We start from the raw sequence: 18,429 nt of genomic DNA on the forward strand, positions 1-18,429 counted from the left end.
CCCTCACCCCACCTACCAGACAGTGCCAGAACCTTCTGGAATTCTCAGGCAAACTGGTTTAAACTGGCTCATGGGGAAAAGTAGAGCACCCTAGGTGCCAGTCTTTCCCTCCAAAAGCAGGGATGGCTGGGTACCTAATGACCAGACTGCTAACCTACTGCAGTCAGGTGGCACAACGCACAGCCCTGGCATCCATCTTAAATGTGACATTTCATCAGGGTACATTTTACACAATGGGGGTAAAAAACGTGCACACCATTGCATCACATTATCACATTAACATGGCGTCTCACACCACACATGGCCTATACAGTAACCTTTACCATGGGGGAGACATCCTTAAATTAGGGGGGCGAAAAGCGAAAACTTTTTTGGGTCCAACATAGTAACAACCTGGTAGGTATGATGTAAAACAAACTGGTAAGTGAGGTTTTAAATAAAGGAGCTGTTGTGATAAACAGACAACAAAACGTCCATGTTGAAGCAACAGAAGTAAGACAATGGTACATGTTATGAAAAAATGGTTGATTAATATACAGTTCTGTGCGGTGTGTCATTATTTTGTCTTGTCTTCCAGTCTATTGGGATTTTATGAACTAACTTTGAGCGTGGAGCTTCCACGAATCTCAGAGACAGGCAGTTCCAAAGATGGTAACAGAGAACGTTGAAAGATTTGAGTCTGGATGCTGGTAGATGGTTTTAAAGATTGGAGTCTGGATTGGGCTACCAAGTGCTGGTAGATCGATTGGTAGCTCCTGGAGGGTGTTTAGTTGGTCTGTGTGTTGGCACAGCTGTCCAGGAGGTCTAAGAAAGTTTCAGCAATTTGCAGAGGACTTGCTGAGGACTAAGACCACCAAGCGTCATGCAATATTGACTTGAGGGTGTGTGTCTGGGCAGGATTAATTCGATTCTTACTGCAAAATGTATGACCTTGTCCAAAGAGCATTGATAATACCAAGTATCAAAATCTTCTGTTACAACAGATAGAGAAAATCAATGTACCTCGAGGTTCTTGAAAAGCTCTCTGCACTGTGCTGGTACAGTGGGTATGTTCACTAGTTGCCATTTTCAAGGGGATGTTCAGAAAGAGTGGTTGAATTCATCCTTGGAATTGTATTTCTACCTTCAGCTCTTGGAGTCTTGCAGTATGTGGTGGATGCGGTAGAACTCTCTCAATTTTCCACGGAGCTTAGAAAATCCAGATTGTCCTTCATCTCACAGCTTGTGGCCTGTGGCTTGACCAGTAGAATTGCAATAAAGAAGTTGACCTAGGCCAGTTGTACCTCACCCGACCTTTGAACTGATCATTGACGAAAGAAGCCCCTGCCTGGAAGGAAGATCTGCACAAGACGCAGCTGACAGAAGTCCCAGCTGGCGGTGGCCTCAAAGCAGTGAGTGACCCACAAACCACACGATCTTTCAAGCCCAGCTGGCCACAGCCACCAAAGCAACAAGAAGCTTGATCCAGGGCCCTGGAGCTGTGGTAACACGTTACCAGTAGAGCGTAACTTTGCCACTGTGGTCATGGCCCTGGGTTACCAAGAATTGACTGATAGGATTAAAACAGGCAGACAAAGTACAAGCTAACAGAACACCACATCAGCGGAATAAGTATGTTGTCAAGTCGTTCCTGAGGCCACTATGACGTTACTGAGGGACGGGTTGAGTCGAGGAACAAAAAGAAGAAAATTCAGTTTGTGATACCTGCACTCACTGAAGGTCTTCCACCCTCATCCAGCCCTCGGGAAGCGAGGGCAATAGGTGAGGCCTCAGGTCACTGAAGGTCCTCCACCCCCATCCAGCCCTCTGGAAGCGAGTACAATAGGTGAGGCCTCAGGTCACTGAAGGTCCTCCAACCTCATCCAGCCCCCTGGAAGAGAGGACAATAGGTGAGGCCTCAGGTCACTGAAGGTCCTCCACCCCCATCCAGCCATCTGGAAGCGAGGACAATAGGTGAGGCCTCAGGTCACTGAAGGTCCTCTACCCCCATCCAACCCTCTGCAAGCAAGGACAATAGGTGAGGCCTCAGGTCACTGAAGGTCCTCCACCCGCATCCAGCCCTCTGGAAGAGAGGACAATAGGTGATGCCTCAGGTCACTGAAGGTCCTCCACCTGCATCCGGCCCTCTGGAAGCGTGGACGAGAGGTGATACCTCAGGTCACTGAAGGTCCTCCGCCCTCATCCAGCCTTCTGGAAGTGAGGACAATAGGTGATGCCTCAGGTCACTGAAGGTCCTCCACCTGCATCCAGCCCTCTGGAAGCGAGGACAATAGGTAATTCCTCCGCTCACTGAAGGTTCTCCACCCTCACCCAGCCCTCTGGAAGTGAGGAATATCATTTAGGACCCAGGCGATGGGTCTTAGAAATCGTTTAGGAGTATTGTGCGGGCACTAACATGTCTTACAAACCACCTTTGTACTTTGTAAGACGTCTGATGATTGAGACAGAGGAGCTTAAAGTTGACCTGTTTTTCATCAAGGAGGCAGTGATAGGATATGATGATAGTTCTGTACCCTAACTCTATCATTGCCAGCATATTCTGAACAGCATATTCTGAAAGTGTAGCTGTCTTCCCCGTGCAGCCTTCCACAAGCTGAGGTAGGTAGTCCAGCCAAGAGAGGAAAAGAAGCTCTTACCCCCTCAACTCTTTTAGGAGTGGGTAGTAGTGTTGTTGAATCATTCCAGTAATCCTGTTGTAAAACTCAAGAAGACCAAACGTTTTTGAATCAGACATCGCTGTCAAATGTACTTCCAAGGTTTTAAACCTATTCAGGCTCAACTGGTGTGGGACAAAGCTCTGGCTTTCCTGTTGAGAGTCCTCTAGCTATGAGAAGAACTTCAGTTTGAACTCTATTCATATTTATACATTTAGTAGTCATCAGGAAGTAAATGGCTGTCTAGCACACCCTCAGACGGCTGATGGAATTGTCAGAATCCCTGTTCAGCCTAAGGAACAGCTGTGTGTCATCAGCAAAGGATAATACTTTCAGACCAAAGGAGTGGACTAACCCCTCATTGGTGCCACATCCGGTTTAAAGAGAAAGGATGAGATATCATATCCTTTGGGTTCCTCCATAAACTATTGCCAGAGCAGTAGCAGTAGAACAAGCAAGCAGAAGAACAACAGTGTTGGAACATCCACGCTGAAGAAGCAGAACGATTGTAGAGCTGCCATTGGTGCCTCCCACCGAAGGACATTCAAAACGAGAAGTAATTGTTCAACAGTGTCTAAAGTGGCCGTCAGATCTAAAAGGTTCAGGCCGGCCTGAAGGATATCATATTGACTCATTTGAAGCTCCTCCCGGAAGGGTAAAAGAACTGTGCCCGTGCAGTGCCAGGGCTGGAATACTGGGTGTTACCCAAACAAGAGCATAGTCCCCTAGACTTTTATGACCTGATTTAGAGTTTGGGTACTCCTTTGCAAGGACGAAAGAATAAACTGCCTGGATGGCAGACCTTAAGGGTTTCAAGCTTCCTCTGACAGCCAATAGAGTAGGGATCGTCAAAGAAGGGACATTACACTGCCCACCTTATTCAGGGTGGGTGATGTACTGTCCTTTTTAGGTCTCGCCTATCGATGCAACGCATTTGCTGCTCACTTGGTGAGATCTATTGTCGTCGATTTCTTTTTGGAGGGGGTACAGGAGATGTGCACATGCCCGGACAGGACATGTGCACGCGTATGGTGTGCCGGCACGGCGCGCTAATGTCAGCTGCTTCCATTTACCAGCTTGTGAATGGACAGCATTCCATTTGTCCCTGCTTGTTGTAGTGTGGCGTGGTTAGGATTGTAGCTCCTTCCCCACGCCCGTGCCGGTAGCTTCCGGTTTACCGCTGAAGCTACATGTTGGTATCCTGCCCTCCTGCCCCCTAATGCTGGTACACAGTACATTTGCAGAACAAACATTTTTATAAGATATGTGCAAAACGATGCACTTTTTTTAAAACTGATTTAGGACTGACTTAGATGCGAGGCAGCGCCTTAAAAGTGAAGAACACAGTGCAGTTAAAAACTGGTACAAATCTAATCTAATAGTGAAAGTAACACCATATTATGTGCCTACTGAGGACGCAGCAAGTGTATTGGGTGCAGATGTTTGTCTTCTTTTGTTTACTTCCCCTGCCCCTGTGAGAGGGCTTACTCTTGTGCTCCCTTTCTCGCACCTAGGATTTCCTTTGCTAAATGAAGTGTAGTGCAGGAGAGAAGGTCATAATACCAGTAAAACTTAAAACAATGAAAGCATATATAACAAGAAACCCAAACGACGCAATGTTGAACGCGGAGTAAACTGTGCAACACAGATGTGTGTGTGGTACACGGTGTGTGTGTAGTGCTGCAGAACAGGCACCTCACCCCCAGGTAGAAGCAGGTACACAGAAGGATGCAGACAGGCAGTCATCGGCTAGCAGTGTTCTGAACAGGACTGCCCGCTTTGTCACCCTTGCCCTCCCGGTATGCTATAATAGATTAGTAGAGTGCATACATATTTTCATTTGTTTAATTTTATTTTGTACATTTGAGTATATATACATGCATATACCATCCGTAGGTATGTTTAACATGTGGTGGTTAATTATGACATGTGACTTGTGTGTGCCACACCTCTCATTCACTTTTTCACATTCTTTCGTAGTAGCGGCCACGCCTTCCTTTTCTGCACACACCGCTTCATATTGAAGTTAGCGGCCATGCTTTTGTTTTATCCTGCCGGGCTCGCCACAAAGAGCTTTTCACACCTACCACCCGGTCACAAACGCTATCTTACAGGAAGAACAGCGGTCGGTAAATACAAAGTAACTGGCACAGGATCATCTGATAACATATTATAATATATTCACTTTGGACTATTTTTCTTATCTTACATGTGCTTAATAGTTAGATACCTTTTGATTCTATTTTCATTTAACATTTACTTTTTATTTTACCTTAAATACGCTCAAGTTTACAAGTATTATTTTTAAAAACACATAATCAAACCAAACCTCACATTTTATAGTTAGGTAAAATACTTTGCTATTTGCAATGCCCATAGCTCTAACTCTTGAAAATGCGAGACCTATTGCATTGCAAATGCTTGTTTTTGTTAGTCACCTCCAGGTAAAACCTGGTAGCGATGGACAGAAAAGAAAATAATGATCCACACTCCCCGTGAAAAAACTCCCAGTGTGTTTTTCAGAAACAAACTCCCACTTTGTAAACTTTTGGTGGATTGCCATCAAAATCGAATGTGGGCGTCCACCACATTTTTATGCTCTGAAAAGAACCCCTGTCAATGTACAAAGGAGTCAACAGTCTTCTCTAAATTTAAATTTGAAGTTTCAACTGGACTAGTCAGGCCTTTCGTTCTGTGGTAAACCAAATACCAAAACTGCCTCAGCACTAAAAGAAGCGTAAGTGCTACTGGAAGCTTTCAAGACACTGGTAGCAAAGGCCCATTGAAGTGGACTCTGTAGACGGCATTGTCTCAGTTTGGGTTCATGTCCCATTGAGTACCATGACACTATGAGACCAATTGGGGTCTTAAGTAGTCTAATCCTGCACTATCTCTTGATGTGATACTAAACCCTAGGCCTTGATAAACTGGACATAGAGGGAAATAGCATTTACCATGCATCATTTACCATGCATGACTTTTCCCCGCATGCCTTTACAACAAAATTCCACGTATATATATCAGATGTGTGTGTATATATCACCTACAGGCGGTTGACAATAGGTAGTTCTAGTTAGGATGTAGTTTACATAGGAAGAGCGTTTTTTCATTTGCCAATACCTTTGGTGTCATTTGACGAATCCTTTTGAAATTTTTAAAAGTAGTTTGCAACTCACTTTAGCTGCTGTCTTTTTTGGGGGTGATCTGTCAAGCGCGGGCTTAGAAAAAGGGGGGGGGGGCAAAACGCTTTTTCCCCGTGTTAATTTCCATAGGAAATTTAGACATGGCTACAGCCCTGACCTGCTTAACAGAATGACACCAGATTTGGCAGGAAAATGAATGTTGATTCAGGGAAGTGCCTTTTTGTGATTTTTTTAAATCTGTACAGTAGTTGCAGAGTTATTTAAAGAAATACTTTGGGATACGGAGGACCCGCAAACCCTCTCAATCTCGTGCTGTGATCTGATTGGCTACCAACACTTCAAACCAGGAAGTGTTGGAAGCCATCTTGTGACTCTGCTTGAATCAAGTCACAGAAAAAAACATTAAACAAAGAAAAGGGGGTCGGGTAGAAACACCCTGACCCCACTGGGTCTCTTCGGGGGTGGTCCCGCAAGGACCTCACATGGCCAAAAAGCATTAAAAAAAATGTTCAGCAGGATCCATGGACCCTGACAAATTTTTTGTTAAACCAAGCGTGTTCTCCTGTCTTGGCCCCAGGTTGGCCAGGTCCTGAGGGCATTTCTAAAAATAATAGAGCGAGGGGCACACAGGTCCCCCCCATGAAGCTGAATATTGCCCCAGGGGCCATCACCTACCCAGAGCTTCTTTAAAAATGTAAGTGGTGGAGGCTCGCACAGCAGGGCTTGAAAAATCTAAAAAATTGTACTAGTCCTGCAGGTCTAGTACCTTGGAAAATCCCCTCGACCTAACTGTAACCTACTTGACCTCCGTCTCTGAAAAAAGAGCAAAAGTGACAAGATAACAAGATTTAAAGGCATCTTTATTGCTCATTCCCTTTGTGAGCAATAAAAATGCCTTTAAATCTTGTTATCTTGTCACTTTTGCTCCCTTTTCAATGACAGAGGACAAAAGTTAGTTTGTCTTCCTACTCGCCAGAAAGGGCGAGTAGGACCTAAAAATAGCTTGTCCTAATCAATTCTCCCTCGCAAATGCGAGCAGGCGAGTGGATTTGTCGAGCCCTGTATAGCCTCCCCCACTGCCCAGGAACCATCACCTCCTCGGTGCTTATTTAATTATAATTGGGGGGGCTCTTTGACTCCCCACCTGCCCCGGTGTCCGCTACCTCCTGGGGATTTCTCTTTACACAAAGCATGGGTCCCGTGGACCCGCCTTCCTCCACCCTGGGGGCTGCCACCTTCTCAGGGCTTTAATTTTAAATAATGCGGGAGGCCACACAGAACCCCTGTGGCCCCGGGGAATGCCATCTCCCTGGGCCTTTTGTCAATTTGGAAGGGGGCGCCTGCACGGTCTTCCCTGAGACCCAGGGACCACCTCTCCAGGGCTCTAATTTTAATTGATGCGTGGGGGCCACACAGACCCACCTGCAACCCTAGGGCCTGCCACTTCTTTTTTGTTAAATGTATTGTGGGGTCACTTGGCCCCTCTGCAGCCCGAGGAAAATATGAAGAACCTGTAGCCAATAATGGCCCTGGGCATCCCCAGGGCAGACTCCTGCTATTTCCCAGGGTGCCCACCCCTGGGACATAGCTCTTTGTTGTGGCTTGGTGGGAACTATACCGCTCCGGCCAAGCCACAGCAAACTGTGTTCCACTTCTAGCAAGCGAGAACAGAAAAATGCTCTTGCTTGCTGAAAGCAGGGCATTATGGGGCACGATTCTAGTAAATATTATTGTATTTGCTCTCAGCTGAGCCTGAGAGCCTGCCCCCTGAGGAGGGTTTTGATATTGGATACTATAATATTCACAGCACTCTAGAATTTCGTCCCATAATGCTTTGCAGGGCCTTTGGTTGGGATTGTATTTTTGCCCATACCTGTGCTTGGGGTGGACCTAGGAGGATGGGACCACCACCAAATCATTTCAGCATCGTGTGCTGTTTGTGTTCAAGGATTCTTCTTGGTCCTCTCCCTAGGTTAGGAAGGTCCCCAAAATCATCACTTCTCTCACTGCTTGCTGTATTTTCATTTTCACTTTTATGAGATGATTATATGCATTTGTGATAATGTTACTTGTCGTTTTCCCAAGGGTATGTGAGGATTCTGTTTTCTTAATTGTGGTGAGATGGAATGGAGTTGCGGAGCAGAATTCACTGAGTTTTTGATCAATTCCACAGAATTCGGTGTAGTGGTACTTATCTGTGTATTCATATTTTGTGTGTGTGTTTGTGGACCTGAGCAAACCTTTGTATGTGTATTTCTTTGTAGGTACACCCTTTTCTGCCGTAGAAGATAGAAAGCCTCTTTTAATGAGGTATTCCCCAAGCCTGCCTTACAATTTAAAAAACATATTAAATGACATTAGCACACCCGCAATTTTCGATGTAATCACATTTATCCCAAACACGGATTGTTTTTCCTCCATTCCTACTTTCAAACTAGAGGCGTAGCTTTCGTTTGCGCAGCAAGTGCAGTGGCACCAGGGCCCACTGAACTCCTAATTATTGCTGTATTTCACAGTTTAACATGGGTCAAAGAGGGAATTTCTTTCTTGGACTAGAGCCCCTGACACACTGGCGACTGCTGTAACCTAGCCTTGCTGGAGAATGGAAATGTTATTTGCGAGAGGGATGCTGTATGGAAGAGTGAAGACTCGTTAGATATTGTTCTATTCGTGAAATACACCTGCTTTAGAGTTGGAAATGATTACCAGCCCGTCAGTGGCGGGAAGTTCCATCGAGGAGCATGGCAGTGCCTAACAGGGCTGAATGTGAACACAGCTAAGTACGGGAAGCTGCCCACCGCATTACCTTTGCTTGTGTTCTAGGCCTTGTCTTATAGTTTGGCCAACTTAATTAGATACGGCGATCTCCTGTATGTGCTGCAAGCAAGTACATCATCCTGCCAAGATATTAAGGCGTTAAGAGCCCTGTTCGTTGGGGAAGGTTACTTGCGAACCACAGAGACTTGAAGGTGGAGCAGCCATAAAGACAAGCCCGAGGACAGTCTGGAGGTCAGCCAGCGTGTAACCCTTATTACGTATAATCTCTTTAGTTAGGATGGGTCTTTTAAAAGCAGTTATCTTCCCCACCGTAAATATGAAATCTGGAAATACAGAGAATCTATTTACTTTAACTCTGAAAACTGCCAACATTTCTGTGTGAAAATGTGGGCGAAATGAGGAATTACAAGGGGAATTGGAGCAGTATATCACAAAACGTGTAATAGATGATTAGAGGACAGCCGCGTTGGAGACCTTAAATGTGTAGTGATCATGTGATGTTTGTTTTGGGTTGCTGGTTGAAGGCGTGAGTCGAAACGTGTAGGCACTGTGTGTTGAGTGTTGCTGCATTATAGAATTAATAAAACAGTAGTGAGCGCTTGGACAATGGTGTGTCTTCTTCATGGGACACAGAGTGAGAGTGCGGCTGATCGTCCTTTGAATGAAGTCGTTTTGAGGTGGTTTATCGCAGGGCCATTGTTGTAAATCATCATGCGTGGTTAAGGCATATGCATGGTAAAGACTTGCGTGGTAAAGGTGTCATGTGGTAAAGCCTTAAGACCATTAAGGTACTGGCGCCGGCTCTGGGTTATACCGGAGCTGGTCATTAACAGGCAAGAGCTCAGAGAAATACTTAGTTGTATAAGCGCATGTAAAATACCCTGGCTTACCTTCATTAAGAAGGAATTTACTAGAGTGGGTCTTCCAGTCCTATGGACTGACACCGAGCGGGGATGTACTCAGATCTCGGCTATCACGCTCACGAAGGTATACCGTGCTGAGAGCTTGAACACGGCTCTATGCAACCCTAAACACGGCTCCAGAACTGTTTCTTTTCTCATGGCAAAAGACACATATCACTTCGAAGTTTTCTTAGATGTCATCTATCCTGTCATAGCCAGAAAATTGTACGTGCAATGGCGGCACGGTGTATTACCCTTACTGGTCTTTACATGCAACTGGAGCATGTCCGCCCTGAAAAATTGCCCTTTCTGTGTATGTGAAAGTGAATCAGAGCAACATGTTTTTTTCTTTTGCCCCGCATACCTTAAACCGAGGAAACACTGGCTCGTCCTACTATGTAAAAATCTTGGCTTTCGGCACTGCCTGCAAGCGCTTAGAGTTATGCGAAGTGACACTTCAGGACCCATTGTCTTCGCTGTTTCGCATTTTTTAGCAGCAATGTGGCGCATACGAAGAGTTTTAACTATTTAGGGTTAAGCGTGCCTTAGTAGACAAATTATCCAAACTCTTACTGAGGTGCGCCCTACTATATTGTACAATGTGCCCTAATTTTAACGTAATTTTAATGTGATTGTAATAATCAATTGCTATGTTTTAACTATGATAATATTCAATTGTACCAATGTTGTATGTCTTTTAAATCTGTGCTTTTATGGTATTTTCTACTGAAATAAAGATTTTATGATGATGGTTATGTGGTCAAGGCATTGCGTGGAAAAGGCATATGTGGTAAAGGCATTTGTTGGAATGTATGACATTATAATTAGTCGAATCCTGCACTATCTCTTGACTTGAAACTAAACCCTGAGCCTTGAAAAACAGGACACAGACAGCCCAAAAAAAGTGTAAAAGCACGTGTAGGAATGTCATGTCACATTGTCATTACATGCCATTTTCCCAGTGCATTGTACCATTCCCCCAGTTTTCCCCAGATAAATGGTGCTATGAACCGTATAGCACTACTCACCACCACTTTTAGAGGGTGATCCATTTTTCTTCCTACCCTGGATGGAGAGTTGCTCCCGCATTTTGTTGAAGTGAAACTCTAACTGTTTCCACTGTCAGAAAGTGTCAGATTGGCGTCTGTGAATGCTCACTTACTCACAAGTTAGGGATCATTCACAAACTGGCACGGCGAAGCATGCGTGCGCTGCATTTACTAGTGTGTGATTCTACACATGCAAAACATGTACACCTGGCAGCTATCATCTGACTAGTTTTGTTTTCAAACATTGTTGAAAGAGCTGCTTAGTCCTAAAAACTCCATGTCTTTGTGCATAAATAAGATAAGCTGCAACAACTCTTCTGGGGACACAGACAAGCCCACTGACACCAAGAGAGAAACAGTAATAACGTTTATTCACAGGCCCTGGAAACCCCCTAGTCCTGCTCATCATACAGACCCATCTCCCTCCTAAACGCTCATGCTAAACTATTCACAGGCATTCTGGCACACAACTTAGTCCATTCATAATGGCCGTATGGCTGCAAGCCACAGCAGTGGTGAGATAATACTGTGCCATTAATAAAATGGATGCTTTCCGACACCGAAAAGACACTGGACACAATGTCCGCCAAGGGCCCGATTTATATTTAGGTGGATGGTTTATCCTGTCATAAATGTGGCAGGTGTCCCGTCCACCCTATTAAAAGTGCATTATATTCTGTGGCAATTGTAATAAAGTGGGCGGGATCTGTCATGTTTGAGGCAATAACCTGTCCGATAAACTCTAAATCAGGCCCCATGTCTGCAGCCAGTGTTGTAGAAGGAGCAAGAGCCAGCATTATAGGAAGAGGGCCTAGAAGCAGATATAGTCCCAGAGGCACTGAAACACCTACCTCTTTACTTCCTCTGTTTATACCTCATAAGCACCTACCTGTGCGCCTGCTCTGTTTGTACCTCATAGGTACCTATATGTGCACCTCATCTGTTTATACCTCACAAGCACTCACCTGTGCACTCTCTCTGTTTATAGCTAATAGGCCCCTTCCTGTGCACCTCCTCAGTTAGTACCTCCCAGGTGAGCTTCTGAAATGAAGCTTGTGAGCTCCGTACTGCCAACCATGGCCTCTTTTCTATCAGCTATTTACAACAAGGGGTGGTGATGGACAGAGTCTCTGAATTAAGCAGAGGACTCTCACCCAGTCAAGAGATCAGGGCTAGATCCAACACCGTTTTTTAGCTCATTGCACCATCCCAGTTTCAGAACCTGGCTGTATGCAAATTAGTCTGTCCCTGGCCCAGTGCATCATGGGAACAGGGCAGACCAGACTACAAAAGCCAATTCTTACACTGGGAAGGAAACAAGTTTCCGGGGACCGGTTTCTGGCATTACAGCCGTCTTCGGCCCGGCTTGCTTGAATCCTGATGGTACAATGAGCAAGGGACTCACATCTGAGTATACCCTTCCACGCTTAGGGTGGACAAAATTATTTACAACAAGGGGTGGTGATTCTGCTTAATTCAGAGACTCTGTCCCTCACTACCCCTTGTTGTAAATATTTTTGTCCACCCTAAGCGTGGAAGGGTATACTCAGACATGAGTCCCTTGCTCATTGCACCATCAGGATTCAAGCAAGCCGGGCCGAAGACGGCTGTAATGCCAGAAACCGGTCCCCGGAAGCTTGTTTCCTTCCCAGTGTAAGAATTGGCTTTTGTAGTTTGGTTTGCCCTGCTCCCATCATGCACTGGGACGGGAACAGACTAATTTGCATACAGCCAGGTTCTACCAAAGCCCTATTGAGTCACAAAGTAGCATCGTGGCCTTAAAACAGATAACAATAAGTCAAATATCTTGTAAATGTTGAAAAACAAAAACAATTATTAATATGCACACATCTGTTGGATGTTTGATATTTCAGTTAAATTATTGGTTGTGATGGGTTCTCTATAAGGAATAAATTAATGATATCGTTGAATAATAAATGACATGATTTAATGTTTGTTTGCCATATCTGTGTGCGCAATATAAAGACGGGCCATTAGAATTAACCCCTCATTCTGTTTCACAGAAAACCCTGGAAGGAGCTGCTGATTGAAATACAACAGGATCTTAACTTTACCTACTTTAGGAAGAACTAAAGACTCACTTTTTAAGTTGTCTTTCAGGGCAGAATCAGTCAATAGTTCAAGGAAGATGGATATATATTACGCTGATAGAAAATCCACCTCAACTCGGGATAATGCTCCAGTCTTCCAGGTTAGAAGGATCCAGAAATGCTTGAGCCAGGAGGGCTGTAAAATGTGTTGAAAGTGACTTAGGGCCTTATTACGAGTGTGGCGGTCTTCCAATGGGACTACCTCGCGGAGGTACCAGGAAGACTGCCAAGCCCATTGTGAGCCCGCCGCCGGATTATGGAGAGCCTAAACATCATACCACCACCTTAAGAGTGCCTGCAGCACGTTCCTGCACCATGTCATGCATGCCACACTGTGCAGGAACAAGGGTGCAATTCCATGGGGTGGCACAACATGTGCCCCCCGCATGCAACCCCAGGAGCAGAATCGGCCGGGGCCCTGTGAGGGCCCCCTTACCTGCATGTCCTTTATCCTTTTCATGGTGGGGTCCCCGCCATGAAAAGGGCGGTGAATATGCAAACTGTAATATGCTCGGCGATGTCGGCATCGGCACTGCCAACATATTCAGGGTGTTTGCAGACTGCCTCCACAGCGGGATCCTTGATCCTCGCGGGGTGGCGGCCTCGTGGGGGTCCCACCACCACACTCATAATACGACGGTCAGACCACCAGGATAGTTGGTGGCAGTTGGACCGCCACCGTGAGTGCGGCGATCATGAGGGCCGTCGCACTCGTAGTAAGCCCCTTAATGAGCTGCAAGGTAAAGGCGGGAGTTGGCATTTGAGCTGATCCAGTGTGAACATGAAAGCATTGTGGAAGACGGTGTCTGGAGTTACCGTTGTCATATATACTTCCTAAAAAGTTACCTTTGTCATGTATACTTCCTAAAGAGTTACCTTTGTTATACGCTTACAAGTTACCTTGGTTAAATACTTCCTGAAGAGTTACCTTTGTTGTACACTTCCTGAAGAGCTATCTTTGGTAGATACTTCCTGAAACTAAATTAACAGCAGCGCTTCCTGATTCCTCTCTTTTTCCACAATCTGTTCTGTTTAAATGAAATCTTGTCCATGTATATCTACGTAAAACTCTACCTGTAGCACGAGTTCTCTGTGGCTGCCCTTTCTTTAGTAAGTTACTCTGTCAATAATGGTAAATCACTGCCTTTTCAGAAGTAAATACAATGTGACATGTTCAACCACAGTTTTATTGAAATATCCATGTATGGTAAAATGTTCCTTACTAAATTTTAAATATGGTAGAGAAGAGATGTCTTCTACAGCTGGTTAAATATTGTGTATTCACATTCTTTACATTTGCATTTAGTAATATTGCATTTCTTTGCATCCGATAGAAAATAGGACTTAAAGGCACGGATTGATTATGAATAATGAAGATAACACATCAAACCTGAAAAAATTATCAAAAAAAATAAGGAGCTCCAAAAACATCAGTGCAATCAGAGGCAGAGGACGATCCAGGAAGAAGCAGTCAAAGGCAATTCAGTGAGTGTCCGAGTCTGAGATCTGCACCTCGACACCCCAATACGAAGAAATGACCTCAACAAAATTAAGGCAACAAAACTGACAAATCACCTGCTGTATAAACAAGCATCCAACACCAGCTTTGATCATGAGGCCGGTATGAGAGTTGGAGAAAGGTCTCGTGTCTATTTGGGATCCATAGCTTGGAACAAACTCCCTCTTCAGCTTTGAGCTGTTTGCAACATGATAATGTTTAAAAAAGGTTGAAAACTTGGCTTTTTGTCCATGTTTGAAACAAACTGATTTACTTTCTTTTCTGACCTGTGCTTTGCCCCGGGACACTCTTTGGAGTAGATGTACACATTGCAAGTCGCTTCATCATCATGATATGGCTCTATCTAAACTGGCAACAGACCACCATTCAGTGCTCTAGGTGTATTGCAAACTCTTCCTAGCCAAACCGCAGGCACCAGGGAAAAGCACAACGAAGTGGAGCCTAACAACTGAAGGCTGAAGGAAAGGAGAGTTCTGCTCTCTAAAGTACAGAGTATTGTCCCAATTTGCACCTACCGGAACAAAGATTAAGCTTTACCCGCAAGCATGCGAAGCCATTATCCAATCTAAAGATGCAATCACCCACAAGGAAGCCTTACTGATATTATGAATGTGGCAGGTATTTAGTGAGTCTTGTATTTTATTGTTAAATTGGAAATCAAGTGTCCAAAATATCACACATATACATGGATTGTGAAATTAACGCAAGTGGTTTATTAACTATGCTGACCCTTCAGGAAACACGGTCAGGAGAAAAGTTGTGCAATTCCACTGAATATGTCAAGAACATTAGCCAAATAGGAACCATAAAAGAGCATCAGCGAATACAAACAGGGGAAAAACCATACCATTGCAATGAATGTGGGAAGAGCTTCAGTCGGTTAAAACACCTCCAAAGACATCAGCGAATACACACAGGGGAAAAACCTTACCATTGCAATGAATGTGGGAAGAGCTTCAGTCGGTTATCACACCTCCAAAGACATCAGCGAATACACACAGGGGAAAAACCTTACCATTGCACTGAATGTGTGAAGAGCTTCAGTCGGCTAACAGACCTCCGAAGACATCAACGAACACACACGGGGGAAAAACCATACCATTGCAATGAATGTGGGAAGAGCTTCAGTCGGTTATCACACCTCCAAAGACATCAGCGAATACACACAGGGGAAAAACCATACCATTGCACTGAATGTGTGAAGAGCTTCAATCAGATTGCAAACCTCCACAGACATCAGAGAATACACACAAGGGAAAAATCATACCATTGCAAGGAATGTGCAAAGAACTTCAATCAGATTTCACAGCTACACGTACATCAGATTATACACACAGGGGAAAAACCATACCATTGCAGTGAATGTGCCAAGAGTTTCAGTACGTTAGCAGAACTCCAAACACATCAGCGAACACACACAGGGGAAAAACCATACCATTGCAAGGAATGTGCAAAGAGCTTCAATCACATTTCAAACCTCCAAAGACATCAGAGAATACACACAGGGGAAAAACCATTCCATTGCAAGGAATGTGCAAAGAACTTCAATCAGATTTCACAGCTACACGTACATCAGAAAATACACACAGGGGAAAAACCATACCATTGCAGTGAATGTGCCAAGAGTTTCAGTACATTAGCAGAACTCCAAACACATCAGCGAACACACACAGGGGAAAAACCATACCATTGCACTGAATGTGTAAAGAGCTTCAATCACATTTCAAACCTCCGCAGACATCAGAGAATACACACAGGGGAAAAACCATTCCATTGCAAGGAATGTGCAAAGAACTTTAATCAGATTTCACAGCTACACGTACATCAGAAAATACACACAGGGGAAAAACCATACCATTGCAGTGAATGTGCCAAGAGTTTCAGTACATTAGCAGAACTACAAACACATCAGCGAACACACACAGGGGAAAAACCATACCATTGCACTGAATGTGTAAAGAGCTTCAATCACATTTCAAACCTCCGCAGACATCAGCGAACACACACAGGGGAAAAACCATACCATTGCAGTGAATGTGTAAAGAGCTTCAGTCAGATTTCAAACCTCCAAACACATCAGAGAATACACACAGGGGGAAAACCATACCATTGCAGTGAATGTGTAAAGAGCTTCAGTCAGTTAACAGGCCTCCAGAGACATCAGCGAATACACACTGGGGAAAAACCTTACCATTGCAGTGAGTGTGGCAGTAGTTTTATTTACTCTTCAGCATTAAGAAATCATCAGCGAGCTCACAAAGGGGAAACAAATCTTTTAAATGCCATTAATGCTTGAAAAGCTGTAGTCCATTATCAATCCTAAACAGGCATCAGCGAACACACACAGAAGAAAAGCCTTCAAGTGCAATGAATGTGTGAATAAATGTAGTCAATTATCAAGCCTATATAGACATCAGCTTACACACACTCTGTAAATACCGTACAACTGTAGTGAGTGTAGAAGTACCTTTAGGAAATCTTCTGCATTAAGGATTCATCAGTTAATTCACACAGAGAAAAATCCTTTCAGGTGCAGTGAATGTGTGAATATCTTCTGTCAGTTATTAAACCTATGGATACATCAACTAACACACACAGAGTAAAAAAGAGCATTGCAATGAATGTCAGAAGTGATTTTGTCAATTGCGAACACACCTGGGGTAAACCTTACAATTGCACTAAAAGTGTGACGAGCTTTTGTCAATTTCTGATCCTAAATAGCCTCAGCGAACGCACACCTTCATTTAACTCACTTAGAAATAATCCTAGAGATGCAGTGAATTTAAAAAGAACTTAAGAACATTAACAATAATATTGACTCATCTGAGGACATATACAGGAGCAGAACAGTGCAGTTATTGTGAGATGAAGGAATTACAGGAACAAATATATAATTATGTGTGTTATTCAAATACCAGATGAATGAAGAGTCGACTAGAAGAAATGAAGAAAAACAAAGATTTGTAGAATAATAAAAGTGTCTGTTCCCAGTGATTGTTCACTTCGGTACACATAGAAAAAAAAACGTGATATAACAGGAGATCCACTGGGAGACTAGCACAATGTGAAATAAAAGAAAAGAAGCACTGGTGGTTTTTATTTGGCGATGAAGAGTTGCAAAGAAAAACATCCAAGTGTTCCTGTTCATGCTACCTGTAAAAGTGTAGGGATGAATATGATTCTGCCTGCACACATTACTATATTAGCATAAGTGAGTTAGTTGCGAAAACGCCATTTTGCTGCTTTTGCACACGACACTACATCTTTGTTTTTATAAAGACAAACTGCTTGCTTTTCCTTCACATGAGAACGGTCTGTTTTTCATATCTCTAGACTCACACTGCGACCTCAAGTCTGCACAAAGTGTTCAAGGTTAAAATAACAATGTATGCTGTTGATGCAAGTTGATCGGCCCACGCTCTAGACACAACACAAACACAGCTGCTCATTTCTGAAACTCAGGTGCTTTTAATATTGCACTGCATGCATGAGACTAGCACTTGGAAAAAACCTTTCAATCGAGAAAGAGCTGTGCTGATCTGGGATGTGATTCACTTCACCTGACTTTGGAGGAATGGGGTTCCCGGTTTTAACCTAGAGATCTTGTATTATTATAATACCTAGCTCCTAGCAAGGGGAGGGTGGTACAGAAAGCGCTATAGACCTGGTACCACTATCATTATAATATGATTTCTCCCTCTGTATTTTATGGAATTGTAACAATGTTGATTGTATTGATTTTATGCATCTTTTTACTTATGTTAGCAAATATACTGCATCTTAGAGCACGTAGTTGAAATAAACATTTTAAACTATACCGTGTCTCTGATTGCTCACGTTGTGGACATTTATGAGAATAAAAACAAAAGAGTGTTCTTGATTCCCACTATTCCTGAGAGGTCCCAAAGTCGCTTGTTCATTGGTAGCTTTGCTGTAGTACGGAGAATGAATGAGACACTGTTGCTAGTCGGATAGGGGTTCTGGGCACTGAGGTGGATTTTTGGTACACCACAATACACTGAGGTCCTGGTTTCCTGTGCATAGTTCTGTGCATGAGCAGAATTCCCGCAACATGGCGCCCAAAGTCTTGATTAGTGCTCGTATCTGTCCACAATACCCTCAACACCTTTTCCTGTTAACATGCGTGACGGATTAACCTACCTACGTTAATGTGTTATAGGTTAATTCAAGCATGAGATTTATGAAAAGGTTCACATTTTGAATACTACCCTTTGTTGTACTGCAATTTATATAAATTGTTTTTCTTCTCTAT

At 43.8% G+C, this 18,429-nt stretch overlaps 1 protein-coding gene across 1 annotated transcript; it reads left to right on the forward strand.

Annotated features, from left to right (window-relative positions):
• Positions 1-14,841: 14,841 nt before the first annotated feature.
• On the forward strand, positions 14,842-16,887 carry LOC144805670 (uncharacterized). The gene has a single exon (XM_078672182.1). It carries the CDS (start codon positions 14,842-14,844, stop codon positions 16,450-16,452), a length of 1,611 nt encoding a protein of 536 aa, XP_078528308.1. The 3' UTR covers positions 16,453-16,887.
• The last annotated feature ends 1,542 nt before the right edge of the window (positions 16,888-18,429 follow it).

The sequence above is a fragment of the Lissotriton helveticus genome (assembly GCF_964261635.1).
Source record: "Lissotriton helveticus chromosome 1_1 unlocalized genomic scaffold, aLisHel1.1 SUPER_1_unloc_18, whole genome shotgun sequence".
NCBI lineage: Eukaryota > Metazoa > Chordata > Amphibia > Caudata > Salamandridae > Lissotriton > Lissotriton helveticus.

Bases quoted from the DNA above. Each gene is read 5' to 3' on its own strand.
- LOC144805670 (XM_078672182.1), top strand. From the start codon at position 14,842: ATGGATTGTGAAATTAACGCAAGTGGTTTATTAACTATGCTGACCCTT.